Consider the following 22873-nt stretch of genomic DNA (forward strand, 5'->3'; position numbering starts at 1 on the left):
TTTACCCAATGCCTGTACCGCCATTGTATCTATGAAGTAACTAACTTGCTTTTGATTTTACAGGCTCATAGGTGGAAGGAACTTGCTTGTCTCGGATGAGACTTTGGACTGTGGACTTCTGAGTTGATGCTGAAATGAGTTGAGACTTTGGGGGACTGTGGGGAAGGCATGACTGTATTTTGAAATGTGAGGACATGAGATTTGGGAGGGGCTGGGGGCGGAATGATATGGTTTGGCACTGTGTCCCTACCCAAATCTCATCTTGAATTGCAACTCCCACAATTTCCACATATGGTAGGAGGAACCCGGTGGGAGGTGATTGAATTATGGGGGTGGGTCTTTCCTGTGCTGTTCTCATGATAGTGAATGAGTCTCATGAGATCTGATGGTTTTAAAAAAATGGGAGTTTGCCTGCACAAGCTCTCTGTTTGCCTGCTGTCATCCATGTAAGATGTCACTTGCTCCTCCTTGCCTTCCGCCAAGATTGTGAGGCTTCCCCAGCCACGTGGAACTGTGAGTTCTCCATTAAACTTCTTTCCTTTGTAAATTGCCCAGTCTTGGGTATGTCTTTATCAGCAGCGTGAAAATGGACTAATACAGCAGTTTAAAAGATAACATACATGACTACATAACTGAAAAAGTACTTATTCTACTAAAAAATCTATTTTGTAAGTGCTTATTCTCTTAATAGTAAAGAGTCTGTGAGGGAAGAAATTTGAAATCCCAAGTTCTTTTACTTTATAACTAGAAGTAAGTCATTTAAATCTTCCTGAACCTCAATTTCTCCAGGGTAAAATGGAGCTAATACTAACTACAGGCAGTATATGGCAGAGGTGACCTGAATGGAAAGAAATACTTCTGAGAATGAATGACAATCAAGCATAGTAAGATCACCCATGCCTAGAAATGACAAAACCCAAAATATTATCAAAGCAAGATGAAGGATTCTAATATTATCCAAATCTATCTAAAATTACCCATATTTAATCGAGGTAAACTGAATATGGTTCCAGAAAAGCAGGAATACAGCTTGCGTGAATGGAAAGATCAATGGAATTAGATTTAAGATCTACACTTATTAGTGGTGTAGTGAGGGCAAACTCCCAGAGCCTCAGTTTCTGTATTGTGGGTGTTTTGCACATTTATCTGACAAAGATTTATGGACTATTTACTAGGGCCAGGGCTTTACTAGGTAAGGGCCATACAAAAATGAAAGCATTGCTCTTGCCTTCAATTTCAATACAATGTAACAAATATTATAACAATAAGGGCTACTGAATATTTTCTAAGTACTAGGTACCATTATAAATACTTTTTACTCATTAAATCTTTACTCCCTTTCACCATCTAAAACATAGGTATTATCACAGAAAAGAGGCATAGAGAAGTTAACTATCTTGCCCAGCACCAAACAGTTATCAGAGGCTGGAGCTGGGATATATCTTTTTTTTTTTTTTTTGAGAAGGAGTCTCGCAATGTTGCCCAGGCTGGAGTGCAGTGGCGTGATTTCGGCCCACTGCAACTTCTGCCTCCCGGGTTCAAATGATTCTCCTGCCTTAGCCTCCCGAGTAGCTGGGAGTACAGGCGTGCGCCACCATGCCTGGCTAATTTTTGTATTTTCAGTAGAGACGAGGTTTCACCATGTCGGCCAGGCTGGTCTCGAACTCCCGACTTCAGGTGATCCACCTTGGCCTCCCAAAGTGCTGGGATTATAGGCGTGAGCCACCGCGCCCGGCAAAGGAGCTGGGAAGTATCTTGACAGAGGGCGAGAACTTGCTAATCTGTGCAAGTGAGGGGTAGTGGTGGAGGCTTTCCGCACTCAAGGGGCAGTTTTAGTTCACCCATTCGCAAACGTACTTAAAAATTACCTCTTAGAGTTGTGCTGAATAAATGAAACAGTATATTTAAGTCAGTATTGTGCCTGGGACATGTAAGCTTTTAATTAATGTTATTAATTTCATTTTATTCCTTTAAGTTGAATCACTGGCGAAAAACGTGAGAATGTTTTCATGCCTTTGGCTACACATTAAAGCGACCTCTCCAAATGGGTTGTCGCATTTTACATTGCTACCAACAATGTAACAGCCTTCTAGTTGCTTTATGCTCCGATATACGAAAGAGCCCCACCACTTGATTGTTTTTCAGTTTCTGACAGCCTCACCTACTTTCTCTTTCAAGTTCATCTGCCACATTTTTACTTATTTTATTTTATTTTTTTGAGATGGAGTCTCGCTTTCTCACCCAGGCTGGAGGCTGGGGTGCAGTGGCGTGATCTCGGCTCACTGCGACCTCCGCCTCCCGGGTTCAAGCGATTCTCCTGCCTCAGCTTCCCGAGTAGCTGGGACTACAGGCGCGCGCCACCACGCCCAGCTAATTTTGTATTTTTAGTAGAGACGGGGGTTTCACCATATTGGCCAGGCTGGTCTCGAACTCCTGACCTCGTGATCCGCCCGCTTCGGGCTCCCAAAGTGCTGGGATTACAGGCGTGAACCACCGCGCCCGGCCCATCTGCCCCATTTTACATCACCACTGCCGTCACAAACAAAGTTCTCGTAAGAACCGCCAAGCGGCGCGTGGGCGGCCGCCTCATCCCACTACAATTGTGACCCCGCAGCCTGACCCGGGGCGCCAACGCTCAATCCGGTTCTCGCGGGAAGATACACGGTTTTTAAGCGAGAACTTCTAACCCCACTCCACCGCCCAAGGGTCACGTGACGCGCCTGCGTCCTCGCCTCAAGGTTTTTTTCTGGTCGCGTATTGGCTGTTAACTCGGCTACGGGGTGTAGCGAGGTGCATTCCGGAAGTAGGTCCATTGACTTTTGCTTCCTCTAGGGAGGCGAGTAACAACCCGGCGGTCGACGCTTAGCGGAAGTTCGTCAAGTCGCAGTTGCCCCCGCACGGCGGATGTGGGTCGCCTCTTAGGTGACGCTGGGAAGTGCCTGCAGCCTTCGCCGCTGCCTTCTGGTTGAAGCACTATGGAGGGAGAGAGGAAGAACAACAACAAACGGTGGTATTTCACTCGAGAACAGCTGGAAAATAGCCCATCCCGTCGTTTTGGCGTGGACCCAGATAAAGAACTTTCTTATCGCCAGCAGGCGGCCAATCTGCTCCAGGACATGGGGCAGCGTCTTAACGTGTATCCTTGTGGCCTAGGCCTTCGGCCTTGGAGTTGGTCCCGCCATGCTCTGGCGTCCAGGTCTCAGGCTCTGGCGGGGGGACGAAAGTGGGGAAGAAGGTGGGCAGAAGCTGGATATCTAGTTGGGAGAGCCCACGATGGGGCGGGCTGAAACTCAGTTCGCGCTAGGGAAGCGAGGCAGAGTTGATTTCCCGCTCGCTCACCCGTGCCGCCAACCTTGCTGGGAATTCGTATCCTTCCCGGCTTTGTGTTTTAACCAGCCCTTCCAACTCTGTCTTCATTGTGTTCTGATCTGCTCTGGTGACGTTAAGATTCTCATTTTCCGCTGTGCCCTAGGGGTCTAGGTCTGGCAGAGGTTTCTCTGTTGACGGCTGCCTCCCAAACCTAGTGTGTAAATTTCGAGAAATTCAGTACCTGAAAGTGTTATAAAGGGTGGACTAGAATTAATGCCTCAGCCTTGGTCCAAAATCCATTCCTCATCTACTAGCTGTTTAAGTGACCTCTCAAATTTTTGGCCGTTTTGTCTGTAAAATGGGATAATACCTCTTGTGTTTGATTCTGTGTCCAGCACAGTGCTTTGCATTCAGATGCTCAATTAGTAGCTACTGTTTTATAGAATTTCAGAGGAAAGATGTTAGTTTACGTTTGTAGGGGATACCCACGAATCTAATGTTTTAAATAGTTTACAAAATACTGGGTCCTTAAGTTACTTAGAGTGATGGTATGTATTTCATTTTCTATTTCAAAAATGAGGTAACGGCTGGGTGCGGTGGCTCACGCCTGTAATCTCTGCACTTTGGGAGGCCGAGGCGGGTGGATCACCTGAGGTCAGGAGTTCGAGACCAGCCTGGCCAACATGATTAAACCCCTGTCTCTACTAAAAATACAAAAAATTACCCCGGCGTAGTGGCGGGCAACTGTAATCCCAGCTAGTCAGGAGGCCGACGCAGGAAAATCGCTTGAACCCGGGAGGCTGAGGTTGCAGTGAGCCGAGATGGCGCCACTGCACTCCAGCTTGAGCAACAATAGTGAAACTCCGTCTCAGAAAAAAATTTAAAAAAAAAATGAGGTAACCTCTCCCACATATTTTTGTTTGTCAGGAAATACACTTATTTTGTGGTGGAGAAAACTAGTATAGTTTAAAATTTCTTTCCACTCTGAGTGTGAAAATTTTCTTGGGTGCAGCTTCTATTTAAATGTGTCGCTGACAGTAATGTGTGTATCTTAAGGGTGTGTTCATCTCAAAATGGGTGTCTGTTTTATCGCCAGTTTGTTTCCTGCTGATGTCCAGGTTTGTTTCCTAAGCATCCTGTCAGTATGGAGTTAAATCTTTTTGTTCGAAATTCTATTTCAGTGTATCCTTAAAATGCTTTCCTTTTTGTATGTGTGTTGTCATTAAGGTTGTCAGCCAGGCGCGGTGGCTCGCGCCTGTAATACCAGCACTTTTGGAGGCCAAGGCAGGTCGATCACTTGAGGCCAGGAGTTCAAGACCAGCCTGGGCAACATGGTGAAACCATGTCTCTACTAAAAATACAAAAAGTAGCCAGGTCTGTTGGTAGGCGCCTGTAATCTCAGCTACTGGGGAAGCTGAGGCAGGAGAATCGCTTGAATTTGGGAGGTAGAGGTTTCAGTGGGCCAAGATGGTGCCACTGCACTCCAGTGTGGGCGACAGAGTGTGAGCCACCGCGCCTGGCCGCCTTATATAGTTTTTAAAAAAATCTGTCTAGATTCATACATCCTGAGATGTTTGTTTATTCATTCAGTACATCTATATTAAATATTTGTTATGTGTAAGGCATTGTGCTAAGTGTCAATTGGCGATTAATAATTTGGTGAAAGAAAACAGACATATTCTTTGATTTGGAGAGAGAAGTATGATTTTCATTTAGTAGTACCTACTTGCTTGGCCATTTCATCCTTTTGGGAGGGAGATAGAGGTTATCTTTTCCAGAATTATACCTACCTGTTTTTGGATCTTAACTTGAACACTTCAGCTCACAATTGACTATCAACACTGCTATAGTATACATGCATCGATTCTACATGATTCAGTCCTTCACACAGTTCCCTGGCAATGTAAGTATAATTTTTTTATATGATATAATCCTTTGGTGATTGATTCCACCTACCTATTCCATTTGTGGTTGGTCTTTGCTACTGAACTGTAACTTGAACTTTAGAATTTAGGGTTGATCACTTCCATTATGTGCTGTGTTGCTGTTCTGAATCCAGCTTTTCAGTTTTCCTGTTAAGTGTCTACTTGTCTAGTGGATTTAGTACATCCATGTCGATTCTCTAAAGAAGTAGATTAGGCCGGGTGCAGCGGCTCACAACTGTAATCCCAGCACTTTGAGAGACTGAGATGGGAGGATCACTTGAGCCCAGGAGTTCAAAACCAGCCTGGGCAACATAATGAGACCTCATTTCTACAAAATATCAAAAACAAAAACAAAAAGCAAGTAGCTGGGTGTTGTGGTATGCATCTGTGGTCTCAGCTACTCCAGAGGCTGGCAAGAGGATTGCTTGAACTCAGGGAGTTGAGGATGCAGTGAGCCAAGATTGAGTCGCTTCACTCCAGCCTGGGCATCAGAGTGAGACCCTGTCTTCAAAAAAACCCCCAAAAAACAGATTATCAGACATCTAAAGTCAACATTTTGGGGTTGGAGGAGTAACATTAAAGGGGAAAGCATGTGGAATTTAGGTATAGCTTTCTTTTTCTTGCTGGGGTAGGGAGACAGGCAGGGTCTTGCCCTGTTGTCCATGGTGGAATGCAGTGATTTGATTATGGCTCATTGCAGCCTTAACCTTCTGGGCTCAAGCAGTCCTCCTGCCGTAGCCTCCCAAGTAACTGGGACCACAGGCCTGCCAACATCTCTGGTAATTTTTTAAATTTTTTTTGTGAAGATGGGGTCTCCCTGTGTTGCCCAGCCTGGTCTCAAACTCCAGGGTTCAAGGGATCCTTCCGCATCCGCCTTCTAAAATGTTGGGATTACAGACATGAGCCGCCATTCCTGGCATTAATTTTGAAGTAGTTTATAAAATATGGTCACAGCAAAAGAAGTAAATGTAAGTTACTTAGATTTTCCAAAAGCCTTTGATAAAATTCCAGTTAGCAGTTGGAGGGGAAAGCACATTTTGTAATAATAACTGGGAAAATGACTTTTAAGAACATGAAAAATAGGCTATGCATGGTGGCTCATTCTTATGTATAATCATAGCACCTTGGGAGGTTCAGGTGGGAGGACTGATTGAGCCCAGGAGTTGGAGACCAGCCTGGGCAACACGGTGAGACCCCGTTTCTACAAAAAAAAAAAAAAAAAAAAAAAAAAAAGGTAAAAAAACTTTTACAAAGAACAGGAAGAATAAAATTATACTAATAAAGAAATTTTATTTTTTTGTACAGAATTATAAATAGTGATCTTTTCAGTGTAGCTATTTGAAATGGTCCTATTTAACATTATTATAAATGACTTGGAAGTGAATGCATAGTGATATCCCAGTTCTAGGAAGGACTGTATTTACTTAATAAAATGCCAAGGTAATAGGGATAAACTTGATGAGTACTTCATATGGATTGATTTTTTTTTTTTTTTTTTGAGATGGAGTTTCGCTCTTGTTGCCCAGGATGGAGTGCAATGGCACGATCTTGGCTCGTTGCAACCTCCACCTCGCAGATTCAAGCAATTCTCTTTCCTCAGCCTGCCAAGTAGCTGGGATTACATGCATGTGCCACCACACCTGGCTAATTTTTGTATTTTTAGTAGAGACGAGGTTTCACCACGTTGGCCAGGCTGGTTTTGAACTCCTGACCTCAGGTGATCTGCCCGCCTCAGCCTCCCAAAGTGTTGGGATTACAGGTGTGAGCCACCGCACCGGCTGTATACTTCAAATGGATTTGTGAGTCAAATATTTCACTGCTTTTTTTTTTTTTTTTTTTTTTTTTTTTAAGAAAAAGTTATCCTGCTGGGCACGGTGGCTTAAGCCTATAATCCCACAACTTTAGGAGGCTGAGGCGGGCGGATCACCTGAGGTTGGGAGTTTGAGACCAACATGGAGAAACCCCATCTCTACTAATACAAAAATTAGCCAGGCGTGGTGTTTCATGCCTGTAATCCCAGCTACTCAGGAGGCTGAGGCAATCACTTGAACTGGGGAGGCCGAGGTTGTGGTGAGCCGAGATCACTATTGCACTTCAGCCTAGGCAACAAGAGCGAAACGCCGTCTCAAAAAGAAAAAGGTTATGCCTTTGAGGATGCTTATTTCGTATCCTTAGAATGGTGGGTTTTCAGATTTATTATTACTTTTTTAATGCTGTAGAAAGAGAGTTTATGAAGCTAGACATAGCTCCTGAAATGTAAGAAACTGGCAGAAACAGTATTGGGAGTAACTGCACAGGAAACTTTTTGGATTTGTGAATTAAGATTTTTGTGGGCCAGGTGCCGTGGCTCAACGCCTGTAATCCCAGCACTTTGGGAGGCCGAGATGGGCGGATCACGAGGTCAGCAGATCAAGACCATCCTGGCTAACATGGTGAAACCCCGTCTCTACTAAAAATACAAAAAAAATTAGCCGGGCGTGGCGGCGGGCGCGGCGGCGGGCGCCTGTAGTCCCAGCTACTCGGGAGGCTGAGACAGGAGAATGGCATGAACCCAGGAGGTGGAGCTTGCAGTGAGCCGAGATCGTGCCACTGCACTCCAGCCTGGGCGACGGAATGAGACTCCGTCTCAAAACAAAAAGAAAAAGATTTTTGCTGATGATCCACCCAGGTTGGCTTTCTTCTGCCCTTAGCCCCTGTACCTCTAGTCATGCCCTGGAGCCTTGCTCTGGCTCTGATTGCAAGGAGTATACCCTTCTTATTAAAAGAGAGAGAAGCCTGTTAGCATTTAACGAGGCTATCTGATAGCACCAGAATAGAAGGTAGTGAGTAGTTAAAAAGTGAAATTTGAAGACGAAATTCCTAGCTGTTTTGCCAGTTCTGAAGGTTTTCTATAATTCTTCCCTTTTATTGTGATAAAGACTTGAAATTTGGGGTGAAGTAAATCTCAAATCAAAAAAAGAAAATCTCAAATCAGTTTGTCCACTCTTCATGTATAGGTTAATATATATTTTCCCCTCCTTTTAACTTTTATTTATTTATATATTTATTTATTTATTTTTGAGATGGAGTCTCACTCTGTCACCCAGGCTGGAGTGCAATGGCGCCATCTCAGCTCACTGCAACCTCCACCTCCCAGGTTCAAGCGATTCTCCTGTCTCAACCTCCAAAGTAGCTGGGACTACAGGCACCCGCCACCACACCCAGCTAATTTTTGTATTTTTAGTATAGACAGGGTTTCACTATGTTGGCCAGGCTTGGCTTCAACTGTTGACCTTATGATCTGCCCGCCTCATCCTTCCAGAGTGCTGGGATTACAGGTGTGAGCCACCGCGCCCAGCCTTATCTTTTAAATTATATCTTTTTTTATTTTTTTGAGACCTTGGAATCTCTCTTTTTCCCCCAGGCTGGAGTGCAGTGGCTGCGCGATCTCAGCTCACTGCAACCTCCGCCTCCTGGGTTCCAGCAGTTCTCCTGCCTCAGCCTCCCGAGTAGCTGGGATTACAGGTGCCTGCCACCACACCCAGCTGATTTTTGTATCACCATCTTGGCCGGCCTGGTCTTGAATTCCTGACCTCACGATCCACCCGCCTCGGCCTACCAAGTGCTGGAATTATAGCCATGAGCCACTGTGCCAGGCCATATCTTTTTATTTCTTATCTGTTAAGCTTAACAAGGACAGAGATTCCCTTTTCTGTATATTCTCTAAAGCAGTTTCAGTAAACTTGTTGAATGAATGGATGATCTGGTAGTTATCCAATATAGAGATATTCTTTCAAACATTTTTATATATATTTATTTTTTAGAGACGGGAGATCTCGCTCTGTTGCCCAGGCTGGTCTCAAACTCCTGGCCTCAAGCTGTCTTCCCACCTCAGGCTCCCAAAGTGCTGGGATTGCAGGCATGGGCCACTGCACCTGGCTAGTATAGGGATATTCTTTTGGATGTCATGACCTTTTTCAAAATCCACTGATTAATTTGAAGTTGTTGATCCTTTTTAGAGGATTGATTTTAGGCACATTTTGGAATCAACAGATTCCAGATTTAATATCACCTTTTAACATGCTAATTCTAAGTTTAGCTGTGATGAATCCAAATTTAAATGTGAGAGGACTTAATACATTAAGTGTGGCCTAATAATCAATGTGGCATTGATATGTTATATATCCTGTCAAGTCCTCAGGCATTTTTGTATGTGTGTGTGTGTTTTTCTTATTACAAAGGTATTAGAGGCTGGGCGTGGTGACTCAGGCCTGTAATCCTAGCACTTTTGGAGGCCGAGTTGGGTGGATTATTTGAGGTCAGGAGTTCGAAACCATCCTGGCCAACATGGTGAAACCCCGTCTCTGTTAAAAACACAAAAATCAGCCGGGCATGGTGGCGTGCACCTGTAGTCCCAGCTACTCACTTGGGAGGCTGAGGCAGAATTGCTTGAACCCGGGAGGTGGAGGTTGCAGTGAGCTGAGATCGTGCCGTTGCACTCCAGCTTGGGTGACAGAGTGAGACTCCATCTCAAAAAAAAAAAAAAGAAGAAACCCAAAGATATTAAAATAAATTCCCATGGTAAAAATTAAGACAGTACAGAAATGTATGTGGAAAGTGAAAACTACTCTGTAATCCCACCCAGAGATAACCATTGATAAATGTTTGGTTTATAGTGACCCAGACATTTTTCTGTGCACATAAACTAGCATTGATGTATTTTTATTTAAAAAATCATATCTTGCTATGCTACTGTTGCACAGCTTGCCTTTATCATGTAACAGTATGTATCGGACATCTTTCCATACTTCCCTTTATTATTTTTTGGATTTCTTATTATTTTAATTTGCCACATGGTATTTGTGTAGTTACTATAGTTTATTTAGCCAGCTTTTTATTGATAGCTATTTGGGTTGTTGTTCTAGTTTATTATATTGTACATTATGTTTCATGGGATAGTCTTGTACATAATGTAGTGCACTTATATAAGCATTTTAATACAAGTTCCTATAGGTGGAATTGCTGTGCCCAGAGTATACAATATATAAAAATTTTTGTAGTGTCAGTTTGCCCTACTGAAAGATTATACATTGTTTCCAGCACTGTAGGTGAGGGTCCTTTTCTTTCCACCCTAACAAACAACAAATATTCATTACCTCAAGAAACATTTATCTAGTTCTTTGTTTTTGAAACGGAGTCCCCTCTGTTGCCCAGGAGTGCAGTGGTGCCATAATTTAGTTTAGTTTTATTTTGGTTTTATTAGTTTATGCCATACTTTTAGTTTCTAATAGGCTTAAAACCTTAGTCTTTGACTTATCCTTTTCCTCTTTGTTCAGTTAGTTATAGTCCCCCCCCCACCCCAAGATAGGTTTTTACTCTGTCACCTAGGCTAGGCTGGAGTGCAGTGGTACAATCATAGCTCACTGCAGCCTCCATGTCCTGGGCTCAAGTGATCCTCCCACCTTACCAAGACTACAGTGCCACCACGCCCAGTGAATTTTCCTTTTGATTTTTTGTAGAGATGAGGTCTTGCTATGTTGCTCAGGCTTGAGCTCAAGGGATCCTCCTGCCTTGGCCTCCCAGAGTGCTAGGATTATAGGCAAGAGTCTGCACCCAGCCTATAAAGTCTTGCTAATTTTATAATGTTACCATTTTTTTCCTCTCCTTATAAATATATACTTTTTAAATTATCAAAAAATTGGAAGAGGACGGACAGGAAATAAAGAGATAATCCTGTTAACATTTTAGAGTATATCCCATTAGAATTTTTTCTTTGTATGCAAGTACATGTACATATATTTAGTGCAGCCCTATTAGTTTTACGAAGTGATGCCTGTGTTTCTTTTTTCCTTTATTTCTACTGCTAGTGTCTAAACTTTTTTTTTTTTTTTCTTTTTTTGAGACAGAGTCTCGCTCTGTGGCCCAGGTTGGAGTGCAATGGCGTGATCTTGGCTCACTGAAACCCCCACTTCCTGGGTTCAAGCGATTCTCCTGCCTCAGCCTCCCAAGTAGCTGGGACCAAAGGCGTGCACCACCACTCCTGGCTAATTTTTGTATTTTTAGTAGATATGGGGTTTTACCACATTGTCCAGGCTGTTCTTGAACTCCTGACCTCAGGTGATCTGCCTGCCTCGGCCTCCCAAAGTGCTGGGATTACAGGTGTGAGCCACCACGCCCGGCCTACTCTAAACTTTTTAAAATTCTTTTTTCTATATTTTAAAATAATTTTTAAAAAACAGAGACAGGGTCTCACTGTGTTGCGCAGGCTGATCTTGAACTTTGGGCTCAAGTGATTCTCCTGCTTTGGCCTCCCAAAGTGCTCTAAACTTTATGTCCTAATGCCTAAATTATTATTTAAGTTAACTTTTATTTTATTTTTTGAGACAGTATTGCTCTGTTGCCCAGGCTGGAGTACAGTGGCATGATCTTGGCTCACTTCAACCCCTGCCTCCTGGGTTCAGGCAATTCTCCCAAGTAGGTGGGACTACCCTACTACAAGACTCCTGAGTGGTGGTGTGTGCCACCACGCCCGGCTAATTTTTGTGTTTTTAGTAGAGACGGGGTTTCACCGTGTTGGCCGGGCTGGTCTTGAATTCCTGACTTCAAGTGATCCGCTACCTTGGCCTCCCAAAGTGCTGGGATTACAGGCGTGAGCCACAACACCCAGCCTGAATTAACTTTTAATGTATCCCATCCTTTTCTCCTAGTTTTACCTACCACCAGATTACTCCTTCTAAGTATTACTTTGTTTTAAAATTTCATTTTTATTAATTATCATGGGTACATAATAGTTATATACATTTATCATAAACATTTCTTAAACTATATTTTTCAAAATCTTTAGTGTCACTCTTGTTAAGAATCTTGGCTGGGTGAGGTGACTCACACCTGTAATCCTAGGACTTCGGGAGGCAGAGACAGGAGAATTACTTGAGCCCAGGAGTTTGAGCAGCCTGGGCAATGTAGGGAGACCCCATCTCTATTAAAAATAAAAATAAATTAACTGGGTATGGTGGCGTGTGCCCGTGATCCCAGCTACTTCGAAGGCTGAGATGGGAATATCTCCTGAGCCCAGGAGGTTGAGTGGAACTATGATTTTGACGCCACTGCACTGCAGCTGGGTGACAGAGTGAGATGCTGTCTCAAAAAAAAAAAAAGAAAAGGAAAAGAATCTAGTGTTCCACATCCGGTTATCTAATGTATTTAACTACTCAGTTTAGTATTGAAAATGTGCTTTACGCCTAGATCACCATACCTTTGTTCATATCCATTTTTCTCTGATCCTGTTTTGTTTATCCTAAAGTCTGAGGAATATATATGTAGTATGCTTCATATTCATCTGAAACAAATGTGAAGGAAAAGAATCACTGTGTTTACTTAAAACAGTTTTTTCCGTATGTGTATGGAGATGGAGTCTCTCTCACTATGTTGCCCAGGCTGGTCTCGGACTCCTGGGCTCAAGTGATCCCCCGCCTCTGCTTCCCAAAGTGCTGAGATTATAGGCTTGAACCACTGTGTCTGGCCTAAAAAAATTTTGTTTTAAATTATTTTTGTCTCCTATGGTCTTGTCTGAAATGATTACTATGAGTTGAATTTGTGGAGAAAAACTTACTCTAGAAAAGTATAGCATAGGTGACATCAGGGTTACAAATAAGTATTAGAATATCAGTTCTAGTCAGTAAAATGAAATATATATTTAAATTCTGTAAAATTATTTATGTATTTCTTTGACTCCTGGTGAAATACAGCTCTTAGCATTACTATCTTTGAGTCACTGAAATGTTCTTAATATTCAAGAAAAGTTCTATTTCCTGAAGTTTCCAAGATCACCAGGCTACATTTATGTCATATTGCTCTAATCTTTTATAAAGTTTGTTATCTACTTTTATATTGACTTCAATTTTTCCCTCTTAATGCTTTCTATAAATAATGTCTTGCATATAATGCCATGCTTTGTATTTTTGAAAGGTTTGATATGTATAAGTAATTGAGATATAATTCACGTACAATGAAATTCGTTTGTTTAAATTATATAGTTCACTGGTTTTTAGTATATGCACAAAATTGTGCAACCATCAGCACAGTCTAATTGCAGAACATTTACATCACCCCAGAAAACTCCTCACCTATTAGCAGTTATTCCTATACTCCTCTCCTCCCAGCTCCTGGCAACCACTAAACTTTTTCTTTATATGGATTTGCGTATTCTGGACATTTCAGTTTACTCCTTAAAAAATGTATTGAGTGATTTGATACAAACTTAATAAAGAATCTCATTTTAAATAGAAAACTGTCTGCTTACATCTAGTAGCTTCTCCCATAGACAGCTTTTAATGACAGTTTGTCAAAGAATTGGTATTTGGAAGTGGAGATGGATTAATGGGTAGGAGAGGGGAAGATGGTAGAAGCGGAGGGGGGAAGGGTAAAGAGGTGACAAAGTTGAGGCAAGCAAATAACTTGATTTGAGACTTAGCTCCTCTTTAGATCTACCTTACTCTATGAATGAATAAATTGATAATAAATATAATTTATTTTCTCTCCATTCAGTCTGTGGCTCCAGCAGCCTTGTTTCTAGCAGCTAAAGTGGAGGAGCAGCCCAAAAAATTGGAACATGTCATCAAGGTAGCGCATACTTGTCTCCATCCTCAGGAATCCCTTCCTGATACTAGAAGTGAGGTAGGAGATTAATTACACATCTGTTTTTCTTAATTTTTTTCCTTTCTTTTTTTTCCCCTACTCCCAAGCATGCCTGGATCTTTATGTATTTCAATGCAACTTAATTTTATAACTTCGATTTATTGAAGTTTAGATTGGGGTTGTTAAAAGAATATTTTAGTGTTTGTGTTTTTCTTAACAGTAAAAAAATCAGGCCAGGTATGGTGGCTCACACCTGTAATCCTAGCACTTTGGGAGCGTGAGGTGGGAGAATCACTTTAGGCCAGAAGTTCAAGACCAACCTGGACAACATAGCAAGACCCTGTCTCTATATTTAAAAAAAAGAAAAAAAAAAGCCAGATGTGGTGGCTCATGCCTGTAATCCCAGCACTTTGGGAGGCTGAGGCAGGAGAATTACTTGAGTCCAGTTCGAGACAAGCTCTGGCAACAAAGTGAGACCCCATTTCTACAAAAAAAGAAAAACAACAACAACAACAACAAAAAAAAAACAACTGGGCATGCTGGCTCACATCTTTAGTCCCAGCTACTTGGGAGACTGAGGTGGGAGGGTTGCTTGAGCATGGGATGTTGAGGCTGCAGTGAGCCATGATCACACCACTGCAGGCAACAGTGCCAGGACTCTGTCTGAAAAACAAAACACATAAATTTTATGGCGAAAGTTTTGTATTTGTTGCAGTAAAATTTGAAAATACAGAAAAATTCAAGAAGAAAGTATCTCTCAGATATATTCTAGACCAATGGTCCCAGACCTTTTTTGGCACCTGGGACTGGTTTCATGGGAGACAGTTTTTACATGGACAGGGGGTGGGGTTGGAGATGGTTTTGGGATGATTCAAGCACATTACATTTATTGTTCACTTTATTTCTATTATTGTTACATTGTTACACATAATGAAATAATTACGTAACTCACCATAATGTAGAATCAGTGGGAGCCCTGAGCGTCTCTTTTTTTTTGAGACGGAATCTTGCTCTTGTTGCCAGGCTGGAGTGCAGTGGCGCAATCTCGGCTCACTGCAACCTCCACCTCCCAGGTTCAAGCGATTCTCCTGCCTCAGCCTCCTAAGTAGCTGGGACTACAGGTGTGCGCCACCACACACAGCTAATTTTTGTATTTTTAGCAGAGATGGGGTTTCACCATGTTAGCCAGAATGGTCTCGATCTCTTGACCTTGTGATCCGCCCGCCTTGGCCTCCCAACGTGGGGGGATTACAGGCATGAGCCACTGTGCCCGGCCACCTTGAGGTGCTTTTCCTGCAACTAGGTGGTCCCATTTGGGGGTGATGGGAGACAGTGACAGATCATCAGGCATTAGATTCTCATAAAGAGCAGCAAATTAGATCCCTTGCATGGGCAGTTCACCACAGGGTTCAAGTGCTCCTATAAGAATCTAATGCCACTGCTGATCAGACAAGAGGCGGTGCTCAGGTGGCAATATGTATGGTGGGGAGAGGCTATAAATACAGACGAAGCTTCACTCACTCGTACCTGCTGCTCAACTCCTGCTGTGTGGCCTAGTTCATAACAGGCCATGGACCCCCTGTTATATAGGCAACTGAAGCACAGGTATACTAATGAACCACTGTTATTTGTGGCTTCTTTTCTATAAATAGCTATGTGTGCATGTATTTTGTCTCTGGTTTGTTTTCATTTGCTTACTATATCCCAGATATTTTCCCATCTGATGGATTCTTTACTTTTTAAAAATGTCTGGCTAGTATTTAATGATATATATGTGAATGTATGTAGTTTTAACCATTCTCCATTAAGAAGTCTAGATAATTTCTAGCTTTTCATCACTATAAATGTTATGAAAAATATTCTTTTTTTTTTTTTTTTTGGAGACAGGGTCTCATTCTGTTGCCCTGGCTGGAGTCCAGTAGTGTGATCATGGCTCACCGCGGCCTTGACCTCCCGGGCTCAGTGATCCCCCTGACCTCAGCGTCCCGAGTAGCTGGGACTATAGGTGTGCGCCACCATGCCCAGCTAGTTTTTGTAGAGATGGGGTTTCACCATGTTGCCCAGGCTGCTCTCGACCTCCTGAGCTCAAGTAATTCGCCCACCTTGGCCTCCCAAGTGCTGGGATTACAGGCGTGAGCCACTGCACCTGGCTGAAAAATATTATTATACATTTTTGTTATGGATCCTTAAATGAGTAGTTTCACTAGTTTTTTTTTTTTAACTTTTTTTTCGAGTTGGAGTTTTGCTCTTGTTGCCCAGCATGGAGTGCAATGGTGCAATCTCAGCCAACCGCAACCTCCCCCTCCTGGTTCAAGCGATTCGCCTGCCTCAGCCTCCCGAGTAGCTGGGATTACAGGCATGTGCCACTATGCCTGGCTAATTTTGTATTTTTAGTTGAGATGGGGTTTCTCCATGTTGGTCAGGCTGGTCTCGAACTCCTGACCTGAGGTTATCCACCTGCCTCAGCCTCCCAAAGTGCTGGGATTATAGGCGTGAGCCACCACGTCCAGCCAGCTTTGTTTTTTTTTGAGACAGAATCTCGTTTTGTTGCCCAGGATAGAGTGCAGTGGCAAGATTGTAGCCAGGATGGTCTCGATCTCTTGATCTTGTGATCCGCCCGCCTTGGCCTCCCAAAGTGCTGGGATTACAGGCGTGAGCCACTGCGCCCGGCCACCGGGAGCTTCTTTTCCTGCAACTAGATGGTCCCATCTGGGGGTGATGGGAGACAGTGACAGATCATCAGGCATTAGATTCTCATAAAGAGCAGGTGATCATTTCACCTCAGCCTCCGAAGTTGCTAGGACTATAGCTGCATGCCACCACTCCCAGCTAATTTTTATTTTTTTGTAGAGATAGGAGTCTTACCATGTTGCCCAGGCTGGTCTTGAACTCTTGGCCTTCAAAGAATCCTCCCACACTGGCCTCCCAAAGTGTTAGAATTCCAGGTGTGAGCAGCCATGCCTAGCTACATTTTTTTTTTCTTTTTTTGAGATGGAGTCTCGCTCTGTCGCCCAGGCTGGAGTGCAGTGGTGCGATCTCAGCTCACTGCAACCTCCGCCTCCCAGGTTCAAGAAATTCTCTGCCTCAGCCTCCTGAATAGCTGGGATTACTACCTGCATTCACTCTATGGAACAAGCCAAGGTTCACGCCCACCATCACACCCAGCTAATTTTTTGGTATTTTTAATAGAGACAGGGTTTCACCATATTGGCCAGGCTGATCTTGAACTCCTGACCTTGTGATACACCTGCTTCGGCCTCCCTAAGTGCTGGGATTACCGGCGTGAGCCACTGCACCCGGCCCATTCTTTATTTTTTAACTGTCTAAAAAATCCAGTGTATTTTATGGTTATAGCACGTTTCAATTTAGCTACATTTCAAGTGATGAATGGCTACATGTGGCTAGTGGCTATAGCTTTGGCTGGCACAAATCTGAGTGAATTTTCTTACTATCTTTTCCTTTGAACTCTTCTGTTACTTTTTAGAAACCTAGCATGGCCCCAAAGGGTAAGTTCTAATAGGAGCCAAATGTTTGGTATTAAATGCTTACAGTACTGTAGGAAGGTTCTGCAAATGTATTTTGGCGATGTTGAAAAATATATACTTCATGGCCAGGTGCGGTGGCTCATGCCTGTAATCCTAGCAATTTGGGAGGCTGAGGTGGGCGGATCACCTGAGGTCAGGGGTTCAAGACCAGCTTTGCCAATATGGTGAAACCCCGTCTCTACTAAATATACAAAAATTAGCCGGGCGTGGTGGTGGGCTCCTGTAATCCCACCTACTCGGGAGGCTGAGGCAGGAGAATCGCTTGAACCTGGGAGGCAGAGGTTGCAGTGAGGTGAGGTCGCGCCACTGCACTCCAGCCTGAGCAGCAGAGCGAGACTCCCTCTCAAAAAAAAGGCCGGGTGCGGTGGCTCACCCCTGTAATCCCAGCACTTTGGGAGGCCGAGGTGGGCGGATCATCTGAGGTTGGGAGTTTGAGACCAGCCTGACCAACATGGAGAAACCCTGTCTCTACTAAAAATACAAAATTAGCTGGGTGTGGTGGTACATGCCTGTAATCCCAGCTACTCAGGAGGCTGAGGCAGGAGAATTGTTTGAACCGGGAGGCAGAGGTTGTGGTGAGCCGAGATTGTGCCATTGCACTCCAGCCTGGGCAACAAGAGCGAAACTCCAACTCAAAAAAAAAAGAAAAAAGCAAAAAATACATACTTTTAATTTTCTTATCTCTAAATCACATGAACCATAAAACTTAAATATTAACCTGAAAATGAACCAAATATATGGTGCTTTTTCTGTAGCCATATATAAACTATTACCTCTCAGCATACTACTTATTTATTTATTTTTTAAAGAAAATGTGTACTGAATGGGCATAAGGGATAAAGATTGTATTTCACAAAAAAATTAGCCGGGCGTGGTGTCGCGCGCCTGGAATCTTAGCTACTTGGGAGGCTGAGGCAGGGGAATTGCTTGAACCAGGGAGGTGGAGGTTGCAGTGAGTCGAGATCACACCACTGCACTCCAGCCTGGGTGACAGAGGGAGACTCTGTCTCAAAAAAAAAAAAAAAAAAAGATTGTATTTCAGTTCTTAACTCTACCTCCTAACTCCACTCATGCCTTTTATTGTTTTGGTTTCCCTGGAAGGGATTGTTAGAATTGTTTATACTTTATATATTGTGCCTTTGTAGGGAATAATTTCTGTCTTCTCACTTTTAGGCTTATTTGCAACAAGTTCAAGATCTGGTCATTTTAGAAAGCATAATTTTGCAGACTTTAGGTAAGTTTATTTTCCTTTGAAACATTTTTTTAAATTATGCAATAAAATGATTTGATTCTAAAAATTTGCTATATAGGAAGAATATTTCTTGGGAAAGTTTTTGTAGTGTCCCTCTGTTTCCAGATGATAGAGGTTGTAGACCTGAGTTTAGCTTTGACCTGTTCCATAGAGTGAATGCAGGTAGTACAGCTGACCTTTGAAACAGCAGCCAGTGGGTTATTATTTTTTTCATTCTAGGGTTCATTATTTGCTTTTTAAGTTTTGGTGATTTTTACCCTCAAAAATTATAAAAACTATCTAAAGAATGTTTTTCCTTCCGTGGATTGTTATGGCCTGTAACAGCATTTGTTTTTAAAATTGGTAACTAGTGTTTAGAACAGCAGAGTGAAAGTGGGGGAACTTAAGCTTTAGTGGTTGCATGGGCAACTCTGATGATATTGTGTTATTATCTGTTATTTTCATCACATAGGCTGCCTTTAGAAGTTTAGAAAATATGAAAATACAGATTTTTTTTTCCTGGTTCTTTTGGGCTATCATTTTTCTCTTCTAGGTAGGGTAAGATTTAATGAGTTGTATGTCAAAGTTATTGGCGTAGACACAATTTTTTTTGCACATATATATGTATATATGATGAGTTCTTCAAAGTTTATCTCTCAAGTTAATTTATTCTAGTTAACTTTTTTCTTTTTCTTTTTCTTTTTTTTTTTTTTTGAGATGGAGTCTTGCTTTGTCGCCCAGGCTGGAGTGCAGTGGCACAATCTTGGCTCATTGCAACCTCCGCCTCCTGGGTGCACGCCATTCTCCTGCCTCAGCCTCCAGAGTAGCTGGGACTACAGGCGCCCGCCACCACGCCCAGCTAAATTTTTGTATTTTTAGTAGAGATAGGGTTTCTCCTTGTTAGCCAGGATGGTCTTGATCTCCTGACCTTGTGATCCGCTCGTCTCAGCCTCCCAAAGTGCTGGGATTACAGGCTTGAGCCACCGCGCCCAGCCTCTAGTTAACTTTTTTCTTAAAATATCTTCAAATTATATTTCATGGGACAATGATATTTTTCTGGTGGAATAAATTTCTATTAATATTTTAATGTGGAAACCAGTAAGGTGTAATTTACAATCAGTTATCCTTTTAGAATAATTTGTAAAATGTAAACTTCTTAATAGTTTTTTAACCTATTACTTTTTCTTTTAAGGCTTTGAACTAACAATTGATCACCCACATACTCATGTAGTAAAGTGCACTCAACTTGTTCGAGGTAAGGAATCCCAGCTTATGAAGACTATCTCAAGCTGTTTTCCCATTTAGAGGTTGTGGTTTGTGGTGGACAATACATAACAGTTCTGCTTTGGCTAAATTTAAAGGCCTACTTGGCTTAAATCAAAATGAGTTGTTCTGACTTGATGTTTTTCTGTTGGGTTCTTACAAGTAATATTTTTAGATGATCTCTAGTTAAAGAGAGCTAACCTCTTGAGAATGTTTGTCAAAGTTGGGCAGTTTGTGAAGTTATTTAACAGAAATTTTATGAAAGTTGTGAGGAGTGGGTGATCTTATTTTAATTCTGGGGTTGATTAAAGGCCACCTAGAGGATCATATAGAATTTATTTGGACTTTCCATGATATACAATCCCTTGGCAGAACTTTTCTTTTTAAGTCTAATTTAACAATATTAGGTATAATTGAATGAAACTCTCTTATTTAGTTTAGTATCAAGAATATCTGAACACTATTGTGCCTTTAAGTGCCTTTTATGATTTTGTAGGCCAAACTGATAATTGGTCTTGTTTTACATTTTACTAATATGTGTTTCATGTGAAAATTCCCAAATTTTCCTGAGTTCTTTATATTTGAAAGTATTAAAATGTTATATTGCACAAGGATAAGACTAGAGATGGGTGTATGTTAATATTGAGAAGACTATGTCCTGAGGAAGATAAAAATTTGCTTTGTCACCCAGAACAGTTTGTTTTGGAAGAAGTTAAATTTTTTCATTGTAATATATTACATTATTTGATGATTTGGGGATTAATTAATTAAATCTTAATTTAATTAGGGCTACTTAATTAAAAACTTTTTTTTTTTTTTTTTTTTTTTTTTTGAGACGGAGTTTTGCTCTTGTTGCCCAGGGTGTGGAGTGCAGTAGCACGATCTCAGCTCACCACAACCTCCGCCTCCCGGGTTCAAGCGATTCTCCTGCCTCAGTCTTCCGAGTAGCTGGGATTACAGGCATGCGCCACCACCCCAGCTAATTTTTTATTTTTAGTAGAGACGGGGTTTCTCCATGTTGGTCAGGCTGGTCTTGAACTCCGGACCTCAGGTGATCCGCCCACCTTGGCGTCCCAAAGTGCTGGGATTACAGGCATGAGCCACCGTGCCCAGCCTTAATTAAAAACTTTCTTAACAGCAAAAGTCACTTTTCCCAAATATGTCAAAGTCTTCTAGATTCTGATCTTGCTTCTAGATCATCTTAGTTCATCCTGTAGTTTAGTGTTTCTCAGTGAATCCTTACATCAGAATCTCTGGGTTACTTGTTAAAAAATGCTTGCACCCTTCTCCAAACATTTAATTAAATTTTAGGGAGCAGGTCCAAGAATTGCATTTAAACAAGTACCTCGGATATGTGGTGTGCAGAATAAAGCTTGAGTACCTAGATCTGGAAGCAGCATAGTTATTAATGTTAAAATTAAAAATCATTGATCTGTCTACTTTGGCAGAATGTAAACGTCAGGTTTACGGGGACCATGTGTGTCTCATTTGCCACTATATTCACAGTACCTTGCAAATATTAAATGCTTACTAAATATTTGTTGAGAATGAATGGAACTAATAACTTTTTTCCTCCCCCACCCCTGACTTTTTTTTTTTTTCTTTAGCAAGCAAGGACTTAGCACAGACTTCTTACTTCATGGCAACCAACAGGTTTATATTTTAATTTTTTTTCTCTTCGATTTTTGGTATAGGACTTTACTTGAGTTTGATACAGTGTGCTATAGATAATTCTCTGGTGCATGTTGATTTTTCTGCACAGTTTTCATGTTGTACTTTAAATTTCCATGGTACTTTTTAATTTTCTAAGGTTATGTAATTATTTAGTACTGATTTTTTTGATAACCTACTCAATTCTGCATGATAGTGACTGAAAATCTAATTTGGAGTATTCTGCAATAATTATATGTATATATATATATATATATATTTTTTTAATTATTATCTTTTTTTTGAGACAGAGTCTTGTTCTGTTGCCCAGGCTGGAGTGCAGTGGCACAATATCAGCTCACTGCAAGCTCCACCTTCCAGGTTTACACCATTCTCCTGCCTCAGCCTCCCGAGTAGCTAGGACTACAGGTACCTGCCACCACGCCCAGCTAATTTTTGTGTTTTTAGTAGAGATGGCGTTTTACCTTGTTAACCAGGATGGTCTCGATCTCCTGACCTCGTGATCTGCCCACCTCAGCCTCCCAAAGTGCTGGGATTACAGGCATATATATATATGTAATTTTTTTTTTTTTTTTTTTTTTAAGACAGAGTCTCACTCTGTCTACCAGGCTGGACTGAAGTGGTGCGATCTTGGCTCACTGCAGCCTCTGCCTCCCAGGTTCAAGTGATTCTCCGGCCTCAGCCTCTTCACTAAGCTGGGATTATAGACTGGCGCCACCATGCCCGGCTAATTTTTTTGTATTTTCAGTAGAGATGGGGTTTCGCTATGTTGACTAGGCTGGTCTCAAACTCCTGGCCTCAAGTGATCCGCCTTCCTTGGCTTCCCAAAGTGCTGGGATTACAGGTGTAAACCACTGTGCCTGGCCAATAATTATATTTTAAAATATTCCTTTTTCTTCCCCCTCTATCAATCAATGGGCACTTATGGATGTTAAGAGTTTCAGTCTTTTTCCTTCTTCCCTTTTTAAAAAAAGTAAATGAGACTGGGCGCAGTGGCTCATACCTGTAATCCCAGGCTGAGGCTGGTGGATCACTTGAGGCTAGGAGTTCGAGACCAACCTGGCCAACATGGTGAAACCACATCTTTACTAAAAAATAAGAAAATTGGCAGGGCAAGGTGGCACATGCATGTAGTACCAGCTACTCGGGAGGCTGAGGCACGAGAATTGCTTGAACCCAGGAGGCAGAGGGTGCTGTGAGCCGAGATTGCCCCACTGCACTGCAGCCTGGGTGACAGAGAGAGAGAGACTCTGTCTAAAAAAAATAAATGATTAGTACATAACTTGTATTACCAAATGACTTGCCCAACATTG

The 22873-nt window shown here is 42.2% G+C and overlaps 1 protein-coding gene across 2 annotated transcripts in view; it reads left to right on the forward strand.

Annotated features, from left to right (window-relative positions):
• Positions 1-2588: 2588 nt before the first annotated feature.
• CCNT1 (cyclin T1) overlaps positions 2589-22873 on the forward strand; it is a 28628-nt gene continuing 8343 nt past the window's right edge. The window contains exons 1-6 of one of the 2 annotated variants that reach the window (XM_055357327.1): positions 2589-3136; positions 5131-5212; positions 13761-13889; positions 18569-18629; positions 19819-19881; positions 21497-21542. In XM_055357327.1, the coding sequence (XP_055213302.1) occupies positions 2976-3136; positions 5131-5212; positions 13761-13889; positions 18569-18629; positions 19819-19881; positions 21497-21542 (542 nt within the window). In that variant the 5' untranslated portion in view covers positions 2589-2975. The remainder of the gene's footprint in view (positions 3137-5130; positions 5213-13760; positions 13890-18568; positions 18630-19818; positions 19882-21496; positions 21543-22873) is intronic. The other variant, XR_004066865.3, reaches the window with a different exon arrangement.

Source organism: Gorilla gorilla, chromosome 10 (assembly GCF_029281585.2).
Source record: "Gorilla gorilla gorilla isolate KB3781 chromosome 10, NHGRI_mGorGor1-v2.1_pri, whole genome shotgun sequence".
Lineage (NCBI taxonomy): Eukaryota > Metazoa > Chordata > Mammalia > Primates > Hominidae > Gorilla > Gorilla gorilla.